At 36.2% G+C, this 26030-nt stretch overlaps 1 protein-coding gene across 4 annotated transcripts in view; it reads left to right on the top strand.

The window, feature by feature from the left end:
- Positions 1-22739, top strand: part of LOC131159513 (uncharacterized) — a 66524-nt gene extending 43785 nt beyond the window's left edge. For all 4 annotated transcript variants that reach the window (XM_058114488.1, XM_058114491.1, XM_058114490.1 and 1 more), the window contains exon 6: positions 22337-22739. In XM_058114488.1, the coding sequence (XP_057970471.1) occupies positions 22337-22564 (228 nt within the window). In that variant the 3' untranslated portion in view covers positions 22565-22739. The remainder of the gene's footprint in view (positions 1-22336) is intronic.
- Positions 22740-26030: the final 3291 nt, after the last annotated feature.

Here is a 26030-nt window from a genome sequence, read left to right as displayed (position 1 = left end):
TTGTACTCGGCAAATCAAACTAGGATTAATATTAAATACAAAATGCCCAAGGCACAAATTTGTAATATTGATTTTTGCCTAGAAACTTCTTTTATTCTTGTAAAAAACTTAAACCTAGAAGTAATCTTGGGAACTCCCTTTTTAACATTAATCTAACCTTTTATTGCTGATTTTGAAGGAATAAAGACAAAAATTAACCCTTTTATTGTTGATTTTGAAGGAATAAAGACAAAAATTAATGGCAAAAAAGTATGTTTTGACTTAATTCATCTTGTCAAGAAAAAAGAACTTAATAAAATCAATATTATTGAAAATAAGAAGACATATCACTATCACTAAAATTGAAGAATTTAGAACCCATCTTGAGGACGAAGCTTGCTTTGACCTTCCTAATGCCTTATGGAATAAAAAAAAGCATGTTGTCAAGCTTCCTTATGAAAAAGACTTTGGTGAAAGAAATATTCTAACAAAAGCAAGACTTGCTCACACGAAGCAAGAATTGTTAGAGTATTACAAGAAAGAAATCGAATCTTTATTAGGTAAGAACCTTATTAGAAAATCTAAATCACCATGGAGTTGCTCAGCCTTTTTTGTTAACAAAGCCTCGGAGATCGAAAAAGGTGCTCTTGACTTGTCATTAACTATAAACCTTTAAACATGGTACTAAAATGGATTAGATATCCTATTCCTAATAAAAATGATCTTTTGGGAAGACTTTCATTTTACAATAATCTTTTCAAATTTTGACATGAATTCTGGATTTTGGCAAATCCAAATTGCTAAAGAAGACAGATATAAAACTGCTTTTAATGTCCCCTTTGGACAATATGAACAGAATGTCATGCCATTTGGTCTAAAAAATGTCCCATCTGAATTTCAAAATATAATGAATGAAATATTTACCCCCTATACAACTTTTTCACTAGTCTATATTGATGATGTATTAATCTTCCCAAAATCATTAGAGCAACACTTTAAACACCTTAGAACTTTTCTTTATATAACAAAGAAAAATGGATTAGTCTTATCTGCCCAAAAAATAATTTTTTCCAAACAAAGATCAGATTTCTTGGACATGAAAGATCCTAAGGAAAGATTAGATCGATCCAAAGGACCTTATACTTTGCTGATAAATTTCCTGGCGAAATCAAGGCTAAAAATCAACTTCAAAGATTGTAAATCTTTATTTCAAAAAATTAAAAATAATCCACCAGCATGGTCTCATGAACATACAAGCATTATTTGGAAAATTAAGAGTGAGGTCAGAGTTTTGCCTTGTCTTAGTATTCCTTATCCTAATGCAATCATAATAGTTGAGACAGATTCTTCAGACTTAGGATATGGTGGCATTCTTAAACAAAGATTTAGTGAAAAAGAGCCTTTAGTCCGGTATCATTCTGGTTGTTGGTTTGGCCCTCAACTAAATTATTCAACCATTAAAATTTTTTTTTTTATCTATAGTCTTATGTATATAAAAGTTTCAAGATGATCTTTTCAATAAAATGTTTTTACTCCGAATTGATTGTAAAGTTGCCAAAGATGTTTTGCAAAAGGATATTAAAAACCTTGTCTCTAAGAAAATCTTTGCCAGATGACAAGTGATACTTTCAAGCTTTGATTTTGAAATAGAATTTATTAAAGGATAATCAAATGTCTTCCAGATTTTCTTACAACAGATATCTTGCAGGACAGGCACCCTGATCTAGTCCAAAAATGAGTGATTTTAGAGTTGGGTTAAAAGGAGGAGGGACCAAAGTTCAATCTTCAAGGATTGAAACTATAAAGAAACAAGCTTAAGGCAAACAAAAGACTTCAGGTGACTATGCAATCACTAGTCCCCATCCTCTCCACCTTCATTTCTTTCATACCAAAACAAACTTATCTTCAAAGATCCTTCTACTCCAAATAACAAACCATCGTCTTCTAAATATTCCATTGTTTCCAGCCCTTAAAGAAAGACCCCTATATACCTAAAGAACTTGTCTTAGCCATAGCCATCATTGAGCTCGAATTTATCAATAACAATCCTACTAAAGTTGCCAAGAATTTATTTCCTCCCGGATTCCACTTCTTTCCTCCAACCCTTGATAAAACCCAAACTTTTTATGAATTTATTCTTGTGGATACAAAATCTATAATTTTAAGAAATCATCTTGATAAGTATGATGAAACAAAGATTGCCTTCAATACTGTGGAAATTTTTAGAAGTTCTTCATCCCACAAATTGGAATCAATTTTAGTATACAAAAAAATTTTTTAAGAAAAACTTCAAACCAGCTGGATACAATTATCTTGATTGTAAGACAGCCTGGTTTAGTGCATTTTATCTAAGAAACGATACCCATTCTTGGATTTTCCATTTCAAAACAAACTTCCAGAAAATTGTTCCAATTTGGTTCCATCAATGGAGAATCTATTTTGGAGACAATTTGCACATCTTTCCCTCAGTAGTCTTTGAAGGCTTTGAAACTTTTAAAGTTATGATCAAGCTTAATGGCAAAGAAGCAGAATATAGATTCTTTGTCAAATTCAAGGTTTCCTGGATTGTTTCTTGGGACTATGTTCAAGTAAAATCTTATGAGTTTGCTCCATCCTTGGCAAGACAATTTAAAGTTAAATGGTGGACTAATATGTTTGATCTTGAGAGACTTTATCTAGTAGGGGTCACAAAATTTCTTGAGAACTCTGAGAAGAAGCCTTCTTCAGCATCTTCCCCAGAAGCTTCAAACCTTGTCAATGCTAAAAGTAAGATTCAAGCTTTACTTGTAGGAGTGTCTTCCAAGAAAGACTATAGAGCAATCGTTCATGCAGCAACATCGAGTCTTGATTCAGAGTTAGACCACGAAGATAGAGAACAAACACCTATTCTCACAGACCATGATGATGATTACGACGCCTTTGGACCATTTGGAATTGTTAGCTTTTAGCACATGGTTTTGCCCTCCAGCATTTTCTTTCATTGCATAGCAAACTCTTATCAGTCTTATCAGCAAAACTTTAAAGATTCCTTTCAATCTAAACCGTCCACACGTCTTCATCAGAAAATCTCATCGTAAAACTTTAAAGATTTCTTTCAATCTGGACTGTCCACACGTTTTCATCAAGGTATCCAAATTTCCCCAAACTTTAAACAACCTCAAATTTGAATGCTTTGCTTTCTATAAATAAAGGTATTTTGTATCTAAGGATCATCTTTCAAAGCACTTGTTTTGTGCGGGAGAGAGTTTGGAGAGAACTCTTGTAAGAAAGCAAAAGAAGTGTGATATTTCATTTCCTGTAAATAATCAAAATTTGTAATATTTTCTTTGTATAATTATATTTAAATAAAACTTTGTATTTCAAACATATATTTCACTTTATCAGACTTTCTTGATTTTATATATATTTTATATCGATCCTATGTTAATTTTGTATCAGAGCCAATTCTTGTTGTCTTGATCTTTTAATTTGCACGTTTTAGCATATTGCCACATTGCATCATTTATTGTTCTATATTGCGCCATTATCTTGATCACTATTTGTGTGGGCATCCTGCATTGGTCATCCATTAAGTCCGTTGGTTAGCTCGTTTGTGTTTAGGGCTGTTCCCTTTGGTGGTCTTACAGGGAGTATAGTAGGATTGAGTTAATTTCAATTTGTTCAATAGTTTTGCATCATGAGTAACATGATTAAAATGCCCGTTAAAGGATCAAGCTCTAGGTTAAGCTCTACCAAAGAAGAAGATGAAATTGAAAAGAAGGTTGGGGTTGTGTGGACATAAAGCATTACTCCAATCCCACCGAAGGTTGGTACTAATATCTTTCCATGGTTATAGTTTTGGAACCAAGGTTGTAGAATTTTCACTATTAGCTTGAAAGAGAAGTGTTCTTCCTTTTGGTGAATAGGCAAGGCTATTAATGTTTAGGGTTGTGTTCATAGCTTTGTAAAAGACTGGAAAAATGACTACTATCAGTTTGGAATCTTGATCCATTTCATAACTTTTGTTTGAATATCTAGGACTAAAGATTTGTTTTTGGCTTGGTCTATGACACAATCTACAACAATGTCTTGGAAATAGTCAAAGTAGACTGGTCCATAAGCTAAGTTTGATTCGATTGTTCCTAAGATGGATGACTCGAAATCGTGATGCCTTGCATGTCTAACACAAGCTCTAACCGGTTGGTCAAGACCTCTATGCAAAGGCTTGATTCCTACCTGAATTGCTCCTATATGAAAATAGTTAAAGTTTCTTTGTAAGTAGAGAAGATCTTCATTTGAGAAAAGATGCGTTCTACAGTGTTGATTACTTAAAGAATGAATTTTTTCAACTACTTTAATAAGATATTTATTTTTTGGGTCAAAAGATCCTTTAAGATATATTCTTTTAATATTAAGATTGGGAAGATTCCAGCTTTGAAGACATTTTTCCATATTTGATATTGAAATAGAAATTTGATTGTAAACTCTTTTCTTGATTTCAAGATTTTCAAGTTTCTTTTCAATTTCATCTTCTTCTTTGGTAGAGCTTAACCTAGAGCTTGATCCTTTAATGAGTTTTTTAATCATGTTACTCATGATGCAAGGCTATTAAACAAATTGAAATTCAATCCTACTGTGCTGCTTGGGGGACTACCACTGGGACCACCCTAAACGCAAACAGGCTGACCAACGGAGTCAACGAACTTAATGGCTAACCAACGCAGGACACCCTCACAAATAGTGGTCAAGATAATGGCAATATTGAACAATAAATGATGTAACACAAGCAATATGTTAAAATGTGCTGATTAAAAGGTCAACAACAAGAACTGGCTATGAATTAACACATCATCGCCTTCTAAATCTTCCATTGTTTCCAACCCTTAGAGGAAAGATCCTTACATACCTAAAGAACCTATCTTAGCCACAACTGTCGTTGAGCCTGAATTTGTAAATAACAATCCTACAGAAGTTGCCAAGGATTTAAATCTGCCTAGATTCCACTTCTTTCCACCTACTCTTGATAAAACCCAAACTTTTTATGAATTTATTCTTGTGGATACAAACTCTACAATTTTAAGAAATAATCTTGATAAATATAATGAAAAAAAGATTGCCTTTTACTCTTATGGAAATTTTTAAAGTGCTTTCTCCCACAAATTGGAATTAGTCTTTGTATACAGAAAAATATTTCAAGAAAAATTTTAAACTAGCTGGATACAATTATCTTGATTATAAGGCAGCTTGGTTTAGGGCATTTTATCTAAGAAACTTTAGCTATTCCTGGTTTTTCCATTTCAAAAAAAATAAATTCTAGGAGACTATTCCAATGTACTACTTGTAGTACATGGTTTTAAATAACGGCCGTTGCGTAGCGTAACGGCCGATACGTAACGGAAATCAGAGGGCCCGAAACCGATACGGGCAGATAATGCGGTTCGGAAAAAATTCACGGCCGTAACGGCCGTTACGGAGGCGTAACGGCACGTAACAGCCGATACTCCAACGTTACATGTCTTAATGTCCGTTACGGACCATTACATGGCCGATAGGTAGCATATTCGCTGAAGGGCAGCAGGCAGTAGCGCTGCTTTCCCCCTCTCCCCAGTCCCCACACCCATCTGCCATTCAAAGGGTAAAAAGGAAAGTTACAAACTGACCTTGAAAATTTGTTGGCCTTTGGCAATAAGAAGGCTTCGAAGCCTGAGAGTGAGCACACCGAGGCTACCGAGCAGATCTACTCAAAATTGCAGACTTGCAGTTCCAGGCTTCCAGTTCTAGCAACTTGGCGAGTCACCGGCGATGGCGAAAGGTCTGCAGCAGCTCCGCCAGTCGTCGCAGTTGGCACCTTCCTCCGCCAGTCGTCGCAGTCGCCACCAGCCAGCCTCTCGATTTCAGCTTCGGAGGCTCGGAGCTTGGAGTCATCGCTGGCTCGCTGCTTTGTGCTTCGCTCCTCCGAGTTCCCTCGAATCCCTCCCCTCTCTCGGTCTGACTCGACTACAGGCCTCAGCGTATGAGACACTCTAACACCCACAACACTTTTCATTATGTTTTTTTTGTTTTTTAAATTATATTTTGTTGTACCACAGCCCTTTTCATTCTTTTCATTCTGTTTATTTTTTTAAATTATATTTTGTTGTAAAATACGTTTGTTAAATTGAATTAAAAAAAAAGTAATTTAATAGAGTAAAAAATTAGAAATCATTAATAATTATGTAAAATAAAATTTTCTTAATTTATAAATATTTTAATTGTATTATATTTTTTGAAAGATAATTATGAAAATTAATTCCATGACATAGCAAGCAATTATTAATATTATATAATTAATATTTTTTAAGGTTAGTAAATAATTAATATTTAACAATAATAATTGAAGCCTTTTTTATAATAATATTTGAATATCAATAATCCACTACTGCATTCACCATCTAAACAAAGCATTAAAATAATGTATGTACACAAGACATCCATGTGATGGCATTTTATATTATCTAGGCTTAATTGAGCTCTATTTTTCACCATTCTTAAAGAATTCCAAGGAATACTCTGCACAATTATTATAATATTTAGTCTTAGGATTTGCCAAACTTATAGAAATAAAATTAATTCATGGCACCAATTGGCTAACATACTATTTATGTCAGCTGGATAAAGTGGTCATTTTGATAAAGAAGATATCATATTCACTCCCATCTATTGAAAAAATATTAAATAATATTCATATTATAAAAGAAAAAAAAATTAAATAACATCTGTCACCCATTTTATGTTAATTGTGTATCTACTTGCCATTTCTTGAGTAGGTTGACCCTGTTTATTAATATTTTTTAAGTTTTAAAACATTATTTTGACCTTAAATTTAAAATTAGGTAAAATAAATGTTTACATCTATTTTTTGTTTTTAGTTATCAAATAAAGTAAAAATTAATAACTTAATAAAAAAAAAATTAACCTAATAGTTAATACATTAATAAATTTGATTTTTACTAATTACTACTGGAATTTGTAGAAAAATTTAATTTTAATCTATATACTGAGAAAATGTTTAAAAAATTAAATAGTCAATTTGTAATGTATGGATCTCTATTTGTGATGCTATGATGTATATGAAAGTAGAGCAAAAATCTTTTTCACCTGTTAATTTCTTATAGTTATAAATGAAAATAAAATCAAGCTATAAAAAATAATGAAAATATCTTTTTAAAGATAAAGGAATATATTTTTTTTGTAATAAAATATCTAATATTTTATAATTTTGTTTATTTAAATATAAAAATAATAAACATTACTTATTATTTTTAATCAAATATTATACTTATTTTTACGTAATAAGTATTTAAAATTAGGACTATTTAGTACTTATTATTTAATATTTACTAAATTACTAATTATATTATTCCTGTCATTGTAGGAAGGTTGTAACTTTGTATTTTCTTTATATTTTGTGTAGAGATCATCAAATTAAGTCTATCAATATGTCACGTGATAGAGGAAATGAAAACTTACCTAGTGAAGATATTGGATGGCATTTTGGTACTGCGGTATACGGTAATAGACATGTTATTATGTGTAAGTTATGTGGGAAGATAATCAAAGGGGGCATTACACGCTTGAAACAACACTTGGCACATAAAAAGGGTCAAGTAGCTGGATGCTCAAATGTGACCATACAAGTAAGAGAACAAATGATGAAACATCTACAACAGTATGCTGAGAAGAAAAGAGATAAACAAAAAAGGCAAGAAGAAGCAGAAGCCCAAATTAGAGGAGATTTTGAGAATTTGAGCGATGAAGAAGACTTGGAAGAAGAAAGTATGAGATTTGCTCGACAAGAAAGCATGCGATCACAACAACAATGGGAAGAGAGACAAAGATTTCGAGCAAGAACAACTGGAAGGGGTAATATTTATGAAGAGGGAGGTGGCTCTGGCAGTGGTGCTACCAGTGGTTTCAATAGAGCAGGAGCTCGATCTTATAGTGGTCGAGAAGCTGGAGGTAGTGGACGACAATGGATCAATCCTGATGCCCCTGAAGCTAGACTAAAGGCAATGGATCCTATTTTAGAAAGAAGCAAGAGTGCGAAACAACCAAAACTCAACACTAAGTTACTGAAAGGTTTAAGAAGTAAATTAGGAAAAGCGGTTGGAAAATTCCTAATTTATAATCGGATTCCAGCGAATGTAGCTGACTCTCCATTTATGCAGCCTATGCTTGATATTGCTGCAGAGGTTGGAAAGGGGGTGAAGGGTCCATCACCCTATGAGATATCTGAAATTTATTTGGAGCAAGAGTATCAAGAAATGAAAAATTATATAGCTTCTTTTGCTGGAATTTGGAAGGAAAGATGTGTAACACTTATGTGTGATGGTTGGTCAGGACCAACTAGAAAACACATTATAAACTTTTTAGTTTATTGCGATAGAGGCACCGTGTTTCATAAATCAGTTGATGCCTCTGATGTGCCAAGCAGAACAGCTGAATATTATTTCAGGTAATTTTCTAATTTTAATTGTATATGCAAATAGTATTATGGACTTGCATGTTTTTAATTAAATAGTAGTAATTATTGAATCTATAATTTCATTTCAGATTAATGGATGAGGTGGTTGAAGAAATTGGAGAGGAGAATGTTGTCCAAGTAGTGACTGATAATGAAGCTGCAATGAAGGCAGGAGGAAAATTATTAATGCAGAAGAGGCCCAATCTCTATTGGACAGCATGTGCAGCTCATTGCATAGACCTTATTCTTGAAGATATTGGTAAGAAAAGTAACATGAAGAAGGTCTTAGAAGATGCAAGAACAATAACCTCATTTCTTTACAACCACGCATGGACAGTGAATTTCATGAAGAAATTCACAAATAATAGAGAGTTACTTCGCCCTGCCATCACTCGATTTGCCACAAATTTCATTGCTTTGGAGACTATTGTCAGGCATAAACAAGCACTAAGGGAAATGTTTACATCTGATGCTTGGAAAAACTCAAGGTTTGGAATGGCAAAATCAGGTCCAGCATATGATTCAAAGAAAATTATCTTAGGCAAAGAGTTTTGGCAAAAGGCCTCTGATATAATTAAAGTGCAAGAACCCTTGGTGAAAGTTCTTAAATTGGTTGATGGTGATGAAAAACCAACCATGGGCTTCATATACGAGGCAATTGATAGGGCGAAGTTGGCCATTCAAAAAGATTTCCGATTTTACAAAGACTATTGGAAAATTATTGACAACCGGTGGAGTTTTCAGTTGCACCAAGATTTGCACGCTGCTGGTAAGTGTAAATCAAATACAATTTCTTATTATTTTAACTTTTAAATTATGCATAGTTGCATTAGAAAACTATTGATTAATATGTTTCTAAATTTAATTGTAGGGTATTTTTTGAACCCACAATTTCTTTATGGTGCCCCACCCTCTCCTGAAGTTGTTAGAGAAGTCATGGATGGAGTTAAAAAAGTGATAATCAAGTTGGTACCCGATATAGATACTCAAATTCGGGCTATTAATCAAGTAAGTATTGGTTCCATTAAATTGAATAATGAATTGTTCTAGTATTCTGTAATACTTTCAAGAATAATTATTAATACATCTAATTAATTAATTATATTTCACAATCATCATTTTTTAGTTGTTGCTATATCGAGATAGGCAGGAGACTTTTGGAACCCCGTTGGCTCAAAGGGCAGTGAAACAAACAAATCCTGGTAAATATGGCTATATAGCTAAATAATGGAGAATTACTCTATTTTCTCTGTGTTCAAATTTGACTTTTGAAATACGCTATACTAACATAAAACTCTTTTTAATTATTCATGCAGCTGAATGGTGGATTCATTATGGCTTGTGTGCTCCTGAGCTCCAAAGAATAGCAATTAGAGTTCTTAGCCAGACCACATCAGCTTCGAACTGTGAGCGTAATTGGAGCACCTTTAGCCTCATCCATACGAAAACAAGAAATAGATTAAAGTACATGAGATTACAAAAACTTGTTTTCGTACATTACAACATGAGGTTAAAGTTAAGACGTACAATGAGAAGAAGCCAACGAGAAATTGAAGAGGGTTTCAATCCTATCAATTTGGACTACATTTTCGAAGAAGATGATCCTTTAAGTCAATGGTTAGAGGAGAGAGAGACACCACTACTCGACGGTCAGGACAATTCAAATTGGTTAAATGAAGAGATTGGTGGTACTACAGAAGGAGGTGATCAACCACCAATAAACGCGCATGATCATTCAGGTTCAAGCCCTGAACGTACACAAAGTGATGACAATCTTGGTTTGAGCCCACCAAGTGATGATGATGGTAATAGTGGTGCTGGAGCTGGGGTTGGGGGGGGGGTGGCAGTGGTGGTGGTGGAGGCGGCGGTGTAGAATATAATTATGGATATGACACAGGGACATCATTTGGAAGGGATATATATCCTTCTGATCCTTATGGACTACATGACATACCTGAAAATTATGACTTGGGTATTCCTCCAGGGAACCAATCTTCACAACCCAGGAGAAGGAGGAGTGCTCGTGGTGACCCTAGCGATTCTACTGAAGATTCATATGGTGTGGTTCATAGTTTTGGCGACTTTGGTTTAGATGGTTCATCATCACAATCATATGGATCTCATCTATCATATCCACATTATGCATCTCGTGACTCACATTTTTTATCCCAGTGGATCAGGAATCTCAGGATCTAATGAGTCTTCTTCTACACACTACCCAGAGCCAGCCCCTGCCCCAACTTATAGACATTATTCAGGAGAATTTTCATCACCAGTACATTTTCAAGAGCAACAACAAAATGATGCAAACTTGGGTTCATTCAACTATGTATTTCCATAAGGATGGGGAGATAATTTCCCTTCCCAATCTCAAGATACAGATGCAAATTATGAAGACCCTCCACGTCATTCTTTTTGGTGGTGACATGTGTTATATTATAAATTTGTAATATTGTATTCATGTATTTTCAACTATTTATTGATATTTGATATTAATCACTTTTTAAATTCATGTATTTGTAATGTGTATATTGAGTATTAAGTCTATTGAGTATTGATTCATTTTTAGTAACGTTATGACTTAAATTAATTGATTCTTACATTTCTACATCTTTTTACTCATTAAAGTAATGTAAACTATAAAAAAATATGCTTTTTTTTGTAAACAGCGCACTAAAATTAATATAAAAATCATAATGCCTATTAAAAAACATTTGTAGGTTGAATGAAAGCCTTCAAAATTCATTAAAAATCATGTATTAATGGATTTCATGCTTATTTTTTAATTTTCGCATGGTTGTGAATGCGTGAAAAAAATTCACGACCGTTACGCCCGCTTCCCGTTACGTAACACCCGCATCTCCCGCGACCCGCGACACCCGCGACCATTTCGCGACGTTACCCGCGACCGCGATTACGAACCATGTGTAGTAGTAGTAGTAGTAGTTAAAGGTATTATGGTATTCCCAACCTGGTAGCAGAGCATGGTCCAACCTAAACCCTCTCACACTAAACATTTTCGGGAAACACCCTTCAGTTGATGCCCTTCTCAGAACCACCTCAACCCTTATTATTTCACAAAATCAACCTTATGCCAAAAACAGAACCCTCCGACACCTAAACCCTATCACACTTAATCATCGCTTGGATGTCCCTTCAGTCACAACCCTTCTCAGAACCACCTCAACCCTTATTATTTCACAAAATCAATCCTATGCCAAAAACAAAACCCTTTGAAACCTAGCCCTATAAAATCTCATTGCTAGAAAGCTCCCCGCACATTGCCACATACCGGCGCGCATGAGATAGATTCTGGCCATGTTTTTATGAGTTTAATCTCTCCACATTTTTTCTGAGTTTTTCCTCCACCATGTTCTAATTCCTTCCCTAGACCACATTAACAAGCAGTTGGGCATGCTTTTTTCTTAAAGATCCAACCTTTTTTGACCATGCACTTATGGTAATCCGTTAGTTGTTGTTCGGTGTTCGAAAAGGCTTTTTGTGAGTTTTTTGGAGCAGTGGCAGTGTTCATAAGTTGTTTTGTGAGGCTGTGGCAGTGTTATATCAGTTTATAGGTGGTTCACCTCGTCCATGGCTGTTTCGGTGCTTCACATCATTTGTGGTTGTCCTGATTATTTTTGATTGTTCTTCTTGTTTGACATTGGTGTGGCTGCTGGTTTGTGAGTGTTGGGGTGGAGTCTATGAATCCCAAAAACATGTTGCCTTCATCACTGCCACAGCTAACAACTCAAAAGTTGGATGGAAAGAATTATGTTCAATGGTCTAAGGTTGTTTAGGTTTATTTAGTAGGATTAGAAGAATCTGACCATTTGCTCCAATTTGACCCTTTTGATGAGGAGAAAAGAAGTGTGGATTCAGGAAATGCTTTGATTGTTTCCCTCTTGTGGAATTCGATGGTGCCCCAGATTGCACAGATGTGCATGCATTTAGATACATGCACTATGCAAGGAGATTTGGGATTATGCCAAGCTTCTATACTCTAGTAACATTACGCGTATGTATGATTTATACCAGGAGTACTTTCAGTTACAACAAGGAGACATGAGCATTGCAGATTATTTTGGAGAGATGAAATGTATTCATAAGGAGCTTAACATCGTGCAACCTATAACATCCGATATTTGTGACATGCAGAAGTAGAGGGAGCAGATGATAGTTTTTTGGTTAGCAAGCTTGAAATCCGAGTTTGAGGCAGTTTGGTCCCAGATGCTTAGTAGTGCAGAGTTGTCATAATATTCTGATGTTTATTCTCGTATCCTTTGTGCTTCCTTTAGCACACGTTCTCTTGCTCTTGCTTCTAGCTCTAAGAGGACAGCATTTGCCACACATAATGATTCTAGTTCTCTACCAAACAGCCGCAATAGTTATCGAGGTGATTCGAGTGGTTGTGTGGTAAAGATGGACAAGGTAGAGGCACTCCTCGCAAGTGCACTTATTGTGGATGAGGTAATCATATTATTGAGTAGTTTTGGGATCTCCATGGTGGACCTTCATGTGTTGCCAATGCAGCCACCACCGACTCCACAACTTTGGGGCCAAGTGGGGGAAAACATTCTATATCTATGTTAGAGGAAGAGTATTCCAAGTTCTAGCAGTATCAAACATTACAACAAGCTTCTCTTCCCATTGCATCTCTTGCCCAAACAGGTAATCCCACAGCATGCCTATCATCCAGCACTTCTCATTCTTGTCCTTGGGTTATAGATTTCACTACCATTGATCATATCACAAGTATATACCTAATTTCTTCTCTACTATTCAATCCCGCAAATTTACCTTGTGTTACTTTTGCTGATGGGTCCACCACATCGTTAAGGGAATCGGGACTGTAAAAACCATTTCTTCTATTTCTCTTCCTTTGGTTTTGTATATTCCCAAGTTTCCTTTCAATCTTATGTCTGTTAGCAAGATAACTAAATCCATGAATTGTTTAGTAACTTTCTTCCCTGATTTGGTGGTTATTCAGGATTTGAAGATAAGGAAGATAACTGGCAGAGGGAATGAAGCTAGTGGACTTTATCACTTTGAGCTGCTCTCTCCTTCTATCGCCTGCATTGTTGTTGCCACACCTCTCAAAATTCATTGTCGCCTTGGTCATCCTTCATTGGAAAAGTTGAACGTCTAGTTCTTGATTTGAGTTTTGTGTCTAGTCTTGTGAATCTTGTCAATTGGGAAAGCATCACCATGTCCCTTTTGCTTCCCAAGTCAATAAGTGGGCTGCTAGCACTTTCATGTTAGTCCATTTTGCTGTTTGGGGTCTTAGTAGAATTGTGTCCAAGTTGAGTTCCAATTCTTCGTAACCTTTGTGGATGATTATTCAAGGATGACTTGGCTATATTTAATAAAAGACCGTTTTGAGTTATTTTATGTATTTTGTGCCTTTTTTTTTTGAAATAAAGACTCAATTTGGTTTTCCAATTTGAATATTTAAGAGTGATAATGCTAAAGAGTATTTCAGTACTCAATTCACTACTTATATGACTTAGTTTGGAATTGTTCATCAATCATCCTATGCCCACGCTCCTAAACAAAATGGGGTTGCATAGAGGAAAAATAGACATGCCCTTGAAATTACTCCCACCTTACTATATCAAATGCATGTCCCTAAAGTGTTTTGGAGTGATGTTGTACTTACTGTTTGCTGTCTTATTAATAGGATGTCATCCTTTGTTCTTAGTGGTAAAATTCTCTACTCCATTCTATTTCCTAATTCATCTATATTCTCTTTACCTCCTCGTATATTCGGGTGTGTATCCTTTGTTTATCAACTAACTCCTAGGGTGGATAAGTTGGATCCTCATGCTATAAAATGTGTCTTTTTGGATACTCATATACTTAAAAGGGATATTGTTGTTATAGTCCTACGCTGCATTGCTTATTTGTTTTTGCAAATGTTACCTTCTTTGAGTCTACACCTTACTACACTGGGTCCTTGAGTGCTTTTGATCTTCATGAGTCTTTTCCTCTGCCTAATCGTCTAGATTCTAGTTTGCAGTCCTTACTCAATCAATCACCTGTGTCTCCATGTAGTTTTGAGTCCTTCTCATCGTCTCGATTGTCCAAATTTGCAGGTGTTCATGATGGAGAATCTAAGGAAGAGAGTTCCCTTTAGCTTCTACTGCCAGGCCTCTTATTTGATGATCATATTTCCCATGATGTTGATCCTCCCATAATTGTTTGGAAAGGTAAATGCACATGTACACAACATCCCATTTCCATCTATGTGTGCTATGACTTCTTATCCCCATCCTATTATTGTTTTGCTACTACTTTATCAACTATTGCCCTCCCTAAATTTTTTTTGGAAGCCTTAACCCACTCTGGGTGGAGGAATGCCATGGTTGAAGAGATGATTGCTTTACGGATAATGATACTTGGGACTTGGTATCTTTTCCTCCCGACAAGACTGTGGTTGGTTGTTGTTGGGTATTCACTATGAAAGTCAACCTTGATGATTCTATGGCTCATCTGAAGGCACGTTCTATTGTTAAGAGGAATACTCAAGTTTATGGTTTGGATTATTCTGATACTTTGTCTTCGATTGCCAAACTTACGCCAGTATGTCTGTTCTTCTCCTTGGCTACCACCTGTCACTAGTCTTTGTATCAGTTAGATGTAAAGAATGCCTTATTGCATGGTGATTTTGAGAAAGAGGTCTATATGGAGCAACCACCTAGGTTTGTTGCTCAGAGGGAGTCGAGCTTAGTGTGTTAGCTCAAGAAGGCACTATATAGTTTAAAATAGTCTCCCAGAGCATGATTTGGTGGATTCAGCGCTATAGTACTTGGTCTTCGACGGTGTGTAGTTGATTACTCTGTGTTTTATCATCATACTTATTGGGTAGGATCCTTCTTATTATGTATGGGATGATATTGCTATTACGGATGGTGATGATAAAAGGATCTAGTGTCCTAAACACTTTCTACAGACTATGTTTCCAACCAAAGATTTGGGATTGTTGAAATACTTCTTGGGTATATAAGTACCTAGATCTTGTATGTGAACTGTTTTGTCACATGGGAAGTGCAGTAATTTGCATCTTGAGATATCTCAAAGGTGCACGTGAGAGAGGGTCTTTTATATTAAGATTAGGGTCACACTTATATTCAAGGATATACAGATGCAGATTGGGCCGGGTCGCCTTCTAACTGAATATCCACAACTAGATACTGTATCTTGGTTGGTGGTAATTTGGTTTCTTGAAAGAGTAAGACACGAACTGTGGTGGCCAAGTCAAGTGTTGAATTAGAGTATAGAGCTATGACTTATACTACTTGTGAACTTGTTTTGTTGAAGAACATGTTGGAAGAATTGGGTTTTCTACATTCTCAGTCTATGGAGTTGATGTGTGATCATCAAGTTGCTCTTCATATTGCCTCTAACCTAGTCTTTCTTGAGCGAACGAAACACATTAAAGTTGATTGTCATTCTATTCGGGAGAAACTTGTGCAAAAGCTCATTACTACCACTTATGTGAAGATATGCAACTTGTTGATTTGTTTACCGGCGCCGGGGGGGGGGGGGGGGGGGGGGGTTTTCAAATGTTAAATTTATTTGTAACAAGATAGGAGCATATGATATTTATGCTCTAGCTTGAGCGGGAATGTTAAAGTTTATTTAGTTTTTTAGTATTATTATTGTGTTAGTATGTTAATTGGTGAGAGTTAGTAAGGGTATTATGGTCATTAGAATGTATTTGATTTGTATTATAAATAGAGGAAGAGGCCTATCTTGAAGTTAGGTCATCCATTTAATCAAAATCTCAACAACGACGACAAAAAGAACAAGAACAATATATATATATATATATATAAATGATGATTATGATGATGATGATGTTGATATTGATAAGTCAATATTATGATGATGATGTTGATATTGATAAGTCAATATTATGATGATGATGATGATAATGATAAGTCAATATTATGATGATGATTTAATGATAACAAAAAAAAAAAAAAAAAGAAAGAAAAAAACACAAGGTTATCTTCAACCTTGAGATGTGCGCACCACCTTCACTACACACCTAGTCACACACACACCACTTGCACACTCATACACAATAGTTGCAAAGAGAGGCACTTGTCCACACAATGAATACACACACCACTCACACGAGTGCGGCAACAGGGAATTTTGCTGTGTTTTGGAGGAGGATGATGCCATTTCTGACATTGTTGAGGACATAGTAGTCAGAGGTGCGAGGCGAGCCGAGGCGCAAAGGGTCTTTGAAGCCGAGGCGCGAGGCGAAGGCGCTTCGTGAGGTGCACAATTATTAAAATGGTGTAAAATATCTATTTGGGGTAATTTATATATGAACATATGAAGATCTAGTGATATTAGAATTTAAAATGCCAAAACATTCAATAACAAAATTGGAAATTTAATAAAATTGCCAAGACGAAGCCCAAAAGCATCAACAATTCAACATAGTTCAACATCAAAAGAAAAGAGTACAATAAAAGATTTCAAAATATAAAATCTAAAAATCCTCCTCAATCATCACTCATCACTCATCACTCATCATCAACTAAGTCGGCGAAGATATCATCTTCCTCTTCATCATCAGAATTGTTTTCTCCAACATCTTTTTCCTCTTCGGTCTCCTCTGCACTATCCACTTAGATTTCATCCTCATTTACAAGTTCCAACATTGTGGTCCGACCCCTAGCACTGGTTGCACTACTAGATGAAGCCCTTCCTCTTCCTCTAGACGATGATGGCATATTTGTACTTATTCTTGATCTAGTGTGATGCGGGGGGTTATTTAGTCCAGCAGCTCTAGCAACAGAATCCCAACTCAAATTATCATCTTCAAACACAAGTTCATCATCCTCATCAGAATCACCATCCATCCTACCAATCAACCACTCATTACTATCATCAATGTCCTTTAGGAGGATGGGATCAATGGTGTCACATTTGTCGTATTGACGCCTCAGAGTTCGATTATATTTCACAAATACCAAATCATTCAAGCGTTGCTAGGAAAGCCTATTTTTCCTTTTGCTATGAAGCTGCAAAAAGTTTAAAGTAATATGGTTAATAATGATTCTAAAAAGCAGTAGATTGGTAGTTCTTGTTCTTTAATAATTAATCCATGATATACTAATGACTTACATGTTGGAATATGCTCCAATTTCTTTCGCAGCCGGTAGCACTACATGTGAGGCTAAGAATTTTCACAGCAAACTTTTGCAAGTTTGGAGTTGATCCATATGCCATCCACCATTGCGCTATTATAAAATAAATTTTAAATGAATACCTATTAGGTAAATAGCAAAAATAATTTTCAAAAATAAAGAGGTAGTACAAATGTCACTTTACGTGGTGCTTTTGTCTTCCTTTGTCTCACTGCCAAACTAATTCCAAAGACGCCACTAGCGGCATTGTATTTTTCCAACTCATTTGAAACTTTATCTTGCATTTCAATAGTTGGCAGTAACCTTGCAATACATTTGTACAAACCCGTCATAATTTCTTCATCTTGCAAAATGTTGGGGTTTGAATAAAAAATTCTAGATTCAAATAGTGTGCAGCTGCATGCAATGGTTGATGGAGTTGGCATCCCCACCTCGTATCAATAATTTCAAATGCCTCCTTGAATTTATCCTCTCTCTCACCAAAAGCCTTAGCTATGGCTTCCTTAGCCCTATCCATTGCTTCATAAAGATATCCCATTGCAGGCTTCTTTTCCCCATCAACCAAACGGAGTACACGAACAAGTGGACCTGTTAACTTAAGAGTATAGACGATGGTACTCCAAAAAGTATGCATCAAAACAATAGTAGCTGCTCTTTTGCCAGCCGCCTCCTTTGCCCATTTAGTAGTATTCCAATCTTCAGAAGTAAACATCTTCCTCAAGTTGTTCGTTTGAAGATGGATTGAACGAAGGGTGATGAAGGCAGTTGCAAATCTTGTAACTGCAGGTCTTAGTAACTCCTTTCCTCCAATGAACTGTCTCATCAAGTTGATAACGCCAACACTATTATAGATATAGCCATTCAAAAAAATTGTCCTTTTCAAAGTTGCATGAATTGAAGGCATCTTCCCAATATCCTCCAAAATTAAATCAATGCAATGAGCAACACACGGTGTCCAATATAAATGTGGCCTCTTTGCTTCCAACAATTTCCCTGTTCAAAAATCAAGGAATGAAGCCATTAAAATATTAAAATAAACAATATATACACTATAGAAAGTAGTTCTAAAAATAAGTTCTTACCTGCTGCAACATAGTTTGACGCATTGTCAGTTACCATTTGAATCACATTTGATTCTCCAATTTCCTCTACCATCTCATCAAGTAATCTATACATTCTATCTGCATTCTTGACAATATTAGAAGCATCAATAGACTTGATGAATACTGATCCCTTTGGAGAGTTCATTAAAAAGTTGATTATGTCCTTATTAGCAATCGAATCTCTCCAACCATCAGACATAATTGAGCAGCCATATTTTGTCCATTCCTCCTTATGGACCTTCAACAACTCTTTCATTTGACTAACTTCCTCCTTTAGGTAAGGAACTCTCACTTCATGATAGCTAAGTGACTTTATTCTAGGACTATATTGTCCAATCAATTCAAGTGCCATTGGAAAGCTGCTCAAACGTACAATATTAAATGGTATCCCAGCATCATACATCCACCTAGCAAAATCTCCCATTGCCTTTTTTCTTAGTTCTTTCGTGCACGCTTCATTTATTGATGTTTGCTTCATCTTCCCTTCTTTCCTAGCTTGAACCGCTTTCTTTGGATCGGGAGTAAAAAACAAGTCTATAGGCCCCTTCTGTTTTGGTTTCTTCAAGTTGGATTGGTATGATCTTTTACTTCCATCACTAGTAAGCACTCTCTTTCCACGAATGTCAATTTCTTGAACTTCATCTTCTTCATCTTCACCGTAATGATCTATATCATCAAAGTTGAGCAATAACTCATTTTCCTCCTTTTCCATATCTTTCTTCAACATATGCTCTTTAATTTCCTCGCGTACATGAGCAGGGCACTTAGAGCATTCTTTCACATTTTGAAATCCTCCGACAATGTGTTGTTTTGCCCGAAATATTCCCCCCTTGTGACTTTACCACAAAAATTGCAAGTCAAATTATTTCTATTTTTTTGATCCTCCGAATGTGCATACTTCCATGCGGGATCTTTCTTTGCCGAGGCCTCACATCCAGAACTAGAATCCATTTAAGATTTTAGACTTGGTATCCCGTATCGTAACTGAAAAAAAATGCATCATATATTTAAAATTTAAGACTTACATAATGCATTTCCAAACAAATTAAAAAACAGTAGCTAAATTTCAATAAAAAGAATAAATATTATGTATTAGTTATAATTTATAAACTCACATTAATTAAACTAAATATTATAAATTAAAAAACAGTAGCTAAATTTCTGTAAAAAAAATAAATATTATGTATTAGTTATAATTTATAAGCTTACATTAATTAACCAAATATTTAATTTATAAGCTTACATATAAAGAAGAAGAAGAAAAAGAGCAGGCAGCAGTAGCAGCACGCAGCAAGCATGCAGCAGGAAGAAGAAGAAGAGAAGCAGCAGGCAGCAGGACGCAAGCAGCAGGAGAAGAAGAAGAAGAAGAAGAAGAAGAAGAAGACTTACAAAGGTTCGAAGGCTTAAAGACGATCACCAGCTGGTTCGAAATGTTGAAGGCGACGTGACGAACTCACGTTGTGCTCGAAGGCAATCAGACGAACTCACGACTGCTTCGAAGGCAGGCAGACGAACTCGCGAGGGCTCCGGCTGGTTCGAAACGAAGTCGCGCAGGTCGTGCTTCTTCAAAATGTCGAAGATGAACTCACGATCCTGGTCGAAGCTTGAAGACGAAGTCGCGAAGGCTTCCGGCTAGTTCAAAGGCTCGCAAACGAACTCACGAAGGGCTTCGAAGGGTCAAAAGGGGCTAGGGCTCTGTTCGTTTGAGTTGAATGAGGGATATGAGTCTGGCTTGGGTTATTTCTCTCCTTTAAATGGCTTAAAAATACACAAGGCGCGCCTCACTGCGCCTCGCACTTCACTGCGCCTCGTCTCGCCTAGGGTCGCCTCTTGCAGGTCACCTCGCCCCACCTGGTATGAGGTGGCAGCCTCATCGCCTCACTGCGCCTTGCGCCTAGAGGCGCGCTTTTAACTACTATGGTTAAGCAGGGGTAAAGGGAAGGGAAGGGAAGTTGGTTATGGAGAGTATGGTCTTCCGATGTAATTTTCAAGAGCTTCAATGGTGGGATTTCCATTGAATCAGGTGGGAGGAGGATGGAGGAGAACGCACGAGAGGGAAGAGAAGAGGAGGTGGGTCTCACTTGATCTGGGGGGTGCTCTGTCTGAGTGTTGGTGGGCATGGGCCGTATGGCAGCAAGAAGGCAAGAGAAACAGAGGGAGATTGCTGCATGACATTGGTAATGGTTCAGCAGCTTTGTGTGTTTTTCTGGGTATTTGTTATGTGGGAGAGTTATAATTGTCTTTGGAAAGAAGAAGTTAGGAATGGAATTGTAATTTGTATTGGTTAGAGGTATAGTTGTCAAATCAAGATTCAAATCATGAATGGTAATTCTAGTTTTGGGAATCAAGAATTGAGAATCAAATCGTAAGATTTGTGACTAATTTCCAAATCATTTTTAAATTGCCTGCATATAGATACAAACAAGCAGAAAAATGATAAAATACATTCAAATTTTGACAATGAAAAAAATCATATTTTATGTGTATGCTTTCCCTAAACAAACGAAAAGGGATGATGACTAAATGAGTTTGAGAAACATTAGTTAAAAAAGAAACAGAATTTATGCTATTTAAGGGGAGGAATCAAGAAAAAATAGTAAATAATTGAACTTGGTGTTTATCGATAAAAAAAAAGAAAAAGAATCATACATATTCTTTCTCGAATCAAAGAGAAAAAAATTAAATTTATAAATGATAATAATTAACAAACAGCTAGAAAAGCCTACTTCTGCATCTTAACAACCAAACAAAAACATGAGTACACCTTAACCGATGAGTGTTTTGTAAAGTTAATTGTGCAACCCAAAGAATGGTTTTGTCAAGGCAACACAAGACCTAAAGTTCTATTTTCTTATTTTTTTAGCACAAATCTGATGTAGACAAGGAGTGGAAGGTAATTCTGTAAAAATAAAAGCAATAGAAGAAAATGATGCTTTTTGGATTTTAAACTAGTTGGGTCTCGATGTGATAGGTCTGGAATTGTGTGAATGGATGGGTTCGGGTTGATTCATTAGATTCAAGAGGTGAGTAAATAGATTTGCAACGATTCGGTTGTTTTTGGATTCACTAGTAAGATTTGAATAGAATTGGTGTAAAATTATACGAATCATATGAATTGAATCATGAATTATAAGATTCTATCGACTATGGTTAGAGGAAGAATTATCATTTCATGAAATGGGAGAATCAACATCCATGTGTTCCACTTTAGTTTATGTAAAGCAAATGTCAGAATGGGAGTTGAGGTCTGAATTTCAGTTCCATTTTGGTCTTGATTATGCTTACCAAATGTGGTGTTAACTTGTCCAAATTGAGATGTTGGGGGCCTGTCTCAAAACATTAGGAGGGACTAAGTGTAATTTTTCCTAATTTTTTTTTAAAGAAAATATACGTGAGACAGACTTTGGTATTTTTGCAAATCCCACGGGGGGGTCCAACACGAGCAGAGATTATGGCCCAGGTAAAGAGGAATTATGAAACAGGATTTATGTAGCCATTCCTTAATTAGGACAGTTTTTTTTAGTTGAGCTGATCTAATGATTTCCCACCTGTTTTCCTCCATATTTTTCAAGTATCTTTAGTAATTGGACCTTTATTAACTGCAGGTTTATGCTGTTCACTTCAAGTGCAACAAGAAGTTGCTGCGTGAGTACCCAAATCTGTTCAATTACACCAAAGATGTTTTTCAAGTCCCTGGTATGAGCAGCACCATCAACATGGAACACATCAGGAAGCATTATTATGGAAGCCATCCTTCTATTAACCCTTTTGGGATCATCCCTCATGGTCCAAATATTGACTTTTCTTCTCCTCATGACAGAGACAGGTTTTAGCTCTGCAGGAATGTTGTATTCTCAAGTGCAAGGCTCAAAATGGACCTTTGACAGAAAGAAGAGTATATGTGTCTCGTGTAATAATGCTCTTCTGGTACCAATACTTAGTCATTTAAATATTTGCAAATGTGAGACACAAGAACTTTTAATAGCAATATATGGATGTTTTATTTCATTCGGTGTCATAAGATTATTTAGGATTGCTGCTAATGTGTAACATCTCATTCTCATGTTTATTTTTGCGTAGTAACCTTATCACATTCAATCATATTACACAATTAAAAAAAATATCAACGGCATCTATGATTTTGCAAACCAAAACAACTCACTATGGATTAATCTCTTACTGCAGTTGATTATTAGTTTGTATTGTTGTTAGATTGCTTCCATAGTGCCTCTCTAAAATCTAGGAGTAGGACCTTCACAATAGGCACAAAAACGTTTTCTAAAAGTGTATAAGCTCTTCTCATAATCAAGGCGTGTCTTTGTTCAATTTACAGCAATATTGTAAAAAGGATGAAATAGAGCAAAAATGGGTTTCACAAATATTGTTTCGTAAGGGTTTATTTATTCTCACTACAATTTATGTGCAGCAATTGGTTTGTTGTCGCGAGTTCAAGTGAACATTATACTAAATATTTTGTACAGAGAAGTTAGAGAAAAGATAGAAAAATTTAAAGAAATTTATTCATTTATTTATTATATTTAGTTATCAAATAAAGTGGGAAAGAAAATGAAAAAGTGTTAAAACAATTAACAAAAACTTGATCATTAACATTTAAAATTCTAAATTTTGTTCATATTTGAAAAGTATTTGATATAATAGAATATCAATAAGGGCTAATTTTATTTTGCACCTCCAAAGTTTAGGATCATTTTCAATATTTCTCCTTAAGTTTTAAATTAAGCAATGTCCAACTTAATTTATCTTGCGCCAAGTGAATTGCCCAGACTCCTTATAAATAGGGAGCCTCGACACAGACCTAAAGCGGAAGGAAGAAACAGAGATAAATTAGGAGAAGAGATTATAGGGAATTCAACAAGGAGAGAGAAGAGGAGCATTAGAAGAGTGGTGAAGAGAAATTAGCAGAGAAAAAATAGAGTAGTTCAGAAAATTAGAGAGCAGTATTAGAAACTTGGGGCAACTAAGGGACAGAAACAAAAGTAGAGTAGCATTTAGAGCACAAAACACATTTAGAATACAGAAGCAGAGTAGCAGTTAGAGCATAGAACACATTCAAAATATAGAAGCAGACAAGCCCAGATAGACACAGAAGCAGGAGAAGAAGACCGGAGGAGAAAAACGATTTGAGGTAAAGTAAAATGTCCATCTCTTTTAGAATTATATGCTAAAACAATGCACTGTGGATGTCAATCATGAATGCAGGTATTCACCCCCAAGCCTCAGGTTTTAACCCGAATCCAAACCCAAACTCGGGTTCAAATTCTTTGACCCAAACCAACTCCTTGGGCATCAACTAAACCTTGAACCAACCCCCTCTGAGTAAGAACCCAGCTCTGAATTTGAACCAAACCCAAACCTCATTCTAAACCAAACCCGAGCCTCAACCCCAACTGGACCCTCAGACTGAAGCCCAACTTCCTTTCTAAATCACCCGAGAGGCCCATTTATTTCAAACCCCCCCCCCCCCAAGGCCCCTTTAAAACACACCCGGGGCCAAACTCTTATTTTTTTTTTTAAGAACAAGTTCGTTTTTAAAATCAACATAGGCCTATTTTAAAACCCCCCAATATCCCATTTTAAAACACCCAAAGCCCCTTGCCCAAGTTTCAAAACCCTAGGCCCAATTTAAAATTTAAAACCCCGGGCCCAATTTAATTTTAAAACAACCCCCAAGCCCGTTTCTAAAACCTGAGGCCTAACATCCCATTTTTTAAAAACTCAACCCGATCCCATTTCGTTTTAAGACCTCTCGAGGTCCTAAAACCATTTTTACCCTATGCCCAAAACATTTTTAAACCGAAGCCCACACGTGTCCAAGCCCACTCAGGCTCACTCGAGTCTACACAACCCATTAGGTTGACTCGTGCGAGTCAACCCTAGTACAACTTGCTAGGTTGAGACGAGTTGACTTGTCTTCAACTTGAAACCTGAAACCTTGAACCTAAACCCTAACCCCAACAAAACAAAAACCTTAACTTGGAATCCTAAACAACCACTCTCAAAACCTAAACACAATAACACTTGAACCACAGAACATGCCATCTAGTACTCAAATAAAAAAAAATCAGAAGAACATCACATTCAAATCGCATACACACACACACACACACACAATCAAAACAAAAAGGAAGAAAAAAATTATACTCATCTGATAGGTTGAGGTTCAGCTCAAAGCAAAACCCTTTCACCTAAATCGATCAAACCCTTTTCTTTGGCTGTCAGATTGAGCCATCTTTCGAGCTCAGAAGGCCTCAGAGGCCTTCAAAGAGAGAACTAGGGCTTTGGTTCGAACAAACAAGAAAGCCCCAGAGAGAACTTGAGAGAGAGGGAATAGAGGCTTCTAGAGGGAATGTGAGATCTGGAAAGAAACTAGGGTTTTAGGAGATTCGTTTGTAGAGAGGTGAATAAGAAAAGAGAAGAAAGTGTAGAAATTTTTAGGGTTTCGAGGATTGCTGAGAGAGAACTAGGGATTGAGAAGAAGCTGCAGCGAGCACTCTAGGGTTTCAGAAGGCTTTCAAAAACCTCAGTCTTAGAGAGGAAGCAGAGAACCAAATGGAAGGGAGAGCTTAAGAACTATGAGCCTAAGGAGAGAGAGACAAAGATTTTTAGGGTTTTGGCTTGCAAGGTTGTTGAGAGGAAAGTTAGAGAGAGGGAAGCTAGGGTTCCTGCTCATTCAGTTGCAGAGAGCTTAAGAACTGAGAGTCAGAGAAGGGAGGGTTGTTGAGAAAAGAAAGAGAGATGAATGAGGGAAAGGGGCAAGCTTCAGATGGAGACTAGGGTTTTCGAGTCGCAGAGAAAGGGGAGAGGAGTGAGAGAAGAGAGTGAGTTTCAGGGGGTTTTCTGAGAAGAGGTGGAAGAAGATTAGGGTTTCCAAATTGAGTTTACAGAGAAGCGGAAAAGGGAGACATACTAGTATGTATATAATGTATATATTGAGGGGAAATTTTTAAATTATATCCCGCAAGAACACCAATGGTTTTCCATCATCAAAAAGGGGGAGATTGTTAGCCTTAGTGGCTACATTATCCCAAACGATTATGTTTTGATGATAACAACCCATTTGTGATTCCTAGTTTAACTAATCTTTGCACATCAAGTTTAGTACAGGAATAACATGACGATACTGGAGCAAGCACAAGATTAGGTGAACATTAATGAAGCATGATCAAAGTTTACTCAAAAAGTACCCAAGCACAACCAACTAAAACTTATGTAAAGTCACACACGTATAATGGGATGTGTTTAAGGTAGGAATATTTTGTAATTCTTGTAGTTATGATT

Source organism: Malania oleifera, chromosome 7 (genome assembly GCF_029873635.1).
Source record: "Malania oleifera isolate guangnan ecotype guangnan chromosome 7, ASM2987363v1, whole genome shotgun sequence".
Classification (NCBI taxonomy): Eukaryota; Viridiplantae; Streptophyta; class Magnoliopsida; order Santalales; family Ximeniaceae; genus Malania; species Malania oleifera.
This window is presented reverse-complemented; position numbering and strand designations above follow the sequence as displayed.